The sequence below is a fragment of the Buceros rhinoceros genome, unplaced genomic scaffold (assembly GCF_000710305.1).
Source record: "Buceros rhinoceros silvestris isolate BGI_N320 unplaced genomic scaffold, ASM71030v1 scaffold38126, whole genome shotgun sequence".
Classification (NCBI taxonomy): Eukaryota; Metazoa; Chordata; class Aves; order Bucerotiformes; family Bucerotidae; genus Buceros; species Buceros rhinoceros.
This window is the reverse complement of record NW_010416438.1, coordinates 53,137-55,292: the sequence shown is the minus strand read 5'-3', so window position 1 is coordinate 55,292 and position 2,156 is coordinate 53,137. Positions and strand designations below refer to the sequence as shown.

Genomic DNA, 2,156 nt, shown 5'->3' with positions numbered 1-2,156 from the left:
GCTGAACCAAAAAAGCATTGAACCCTGTTAGTTTTCGGCACTTCCCTGCTGAGTGGTTTGAAATCCAGGCATAGTCTTTCTGGTGCTCTTTGCTTCCCTTGTGTGAAGGGAGCAGTCGTGGTGTTGAGAGCTCTGCACGGTTAAAGGTAATAGATGAGACAGAACCCAGAGCAGTTACAGTTTGTGGTTGGTGTAATTTTATTCAGTATCAGGTGAAGGAAAAAATTAAGCTTAGCCATTAACAATGTTGTATTAATTTTACTGCCGTTTAAAATCATAGTGTAATCAGAGTTGCCACAGTAAGGAGATGCCAGGACTCTGGTAGCGGTAGAGACTTGGCTGCGGGTCCAACTCTCCTCTTACTTGTGCAGTGCACAGATTCCAGAATTAACGCTTTCAAGGGATGCTGTCACGGTTACAAGTTCCTGAGGTTTTAAGATCGATGGATTTAAATTAAATTCAAAGAACTGTTGTTGGTTTCACGCTCTCCCCTTCATCTGTTCGCATTCACGCTCCCTGATTCTCGTTGCTGGAGCCTGTCAGCACCCTTCTGAATCAGGTTAAACTCCTGGTTTATACACCCTATTTTACTTTTTTTTTCCTCAATTACAACTTTGTACCTTAATTAGCTGACAGTGTCTCTTCTTCTGGTTTTGAGCGTTGTCAGGAAAGTGGCAGTTTTACTTGCCAAGCTGCAGATGCTTTGAGTCTGCCCCTTTTTTCTTTAAGCTGCTGCTGGGCTGCTTTTATTAGAGAACTTCTTTAAAGGCAAGCAAAGCCCCCATTGCGAACTGGATAATGGATTTGCAAACAGTTGCTGATAAAAGATATGAAATTGCCAAATCCAGACTACTCCGGACTTGGTATATTCATTTTTCGGTAAGATGAAACCAGAGCAAGCCTGGTGACTACCAGAAAATGGAGGTTACTGGCCAAAGCTTTCTGAAAGTATCTGACAGATTTAGCTGTTTTTTACAAAAATGTAGACTTTTTTTCTTGCTGCTTTCTAAGGATTCAGACTGCTGGGTTTGATTAGTCTAAATGGAGGTGGAACTTCCCCATGCAGGGACAGACGGGGTGGGCAGGGTGGGCTTGTTCTTATTGCTGGGACCTGCTGAATTTTGCCCGGGATGGTGAGGAAGCTGTTCCTGAAAGTGAACGGGGAACAATTCTCCACCCCTGCAGAAGAGGCCGGGAGTATAATCACAGCCAAAAAGCTTTGAACAGTTACTGAAGGACCTGAAGTACAAATCTGGAGGCACAGCGTTCTGAAAAAGGCAGTTGACTGCATAGGAGTAGGATGATTTGCTCATACTCCTGGGCTAATTATGCAAAGGAACTAAGAAAACAGAAACCAGGGCTCTGGTTTAGCCACCAGCCTGTTCCTGACCCACCACTCACTCAATGATTTCCCCTGTTTTTACCTAGAGCTCCTTCACCTCGTTAAAGAAAGACCCCAGACAGACACCGCGGTGGCGAAGAGGCTGGTGAGCCGGGCACTGGGGCTGAAGCACAAGCAGCAGGATGGCGCAGGCACCGAGGAGCTCCTGCCAGAGAGCTTGGACCAGGAGGAATGACCCATCTCTGCTAAAACCCCGATGTGTAGCTGAGCATGGCTGTGACATTAAACTGCATGTGGAACAGTGAGTGGCACAGGGGTGTTCTCTTAGGGGTTAGCACCGTCTTTTCTTTCTAAGAGGGGAGGGGAAAAAGTTACTGGTACTGAGCTCTTCCTGCTGGAGGACATCCTGTCCGACTGTCTCAAAGCATCTGTTACTCACTGGGGCACTTGCAGAAACGCCTGCTCTGTAACCTTCAAAAAACCCACACCACGTCTGAGGAAGGGAATTGTATCTTGTTGGCCAAATTTCATCTGTAAGCAAGAGCAGAGCAGCTGGAGGAGTCAAATCTGTTTGCTGTTTACTTTGTTGTAACGTTATTGTTAAAATATCCCACAAGACTGACAGGCATTGACTGCTGGTGAGTTTGGGGGGTCTTCCTGGTGTTTGAAGAGCCTGACTGGCTTTGTTGCGCCGTTAGCAGGGAGAGTTGTCAGACACTGATGAGGAAAAGAAAACGAGAACTTGCCCGCTCGGCTTTGCCCAGAGCCTGGTGTTAAGGGACACTACCTGACACCGCGGTGTGGCAGCAGCCCC

General features: G+C 46.8%; 1 protein-coding gene across 1 annotated transcript in view; it reads left to right on the top strand.

The window, feature by feature from the left end:
- The window catches only part of R3HCC1 (R3H domain and coiled-coil containing 1), a gene marked incomplete at its 5' end in the record, with an annotated part of 7,819 nt that extends 6,242 nt beyond the window's left edge, over positions 1-1,577 (top strand). Inside the window, one exon of the mRNA XM_010137805.1 lies at positions 1,429-1,577. Within this exon, the coding sequence (XP_010136107.1) occupies positions 1,429-1,577 (149 nt within the window). The remainder of the gene's footprint in view (positions 1-1,428) is intronic.
- Between the last annotated feature and the right edge of the window lie 579 nt (positions 1,578-2,156).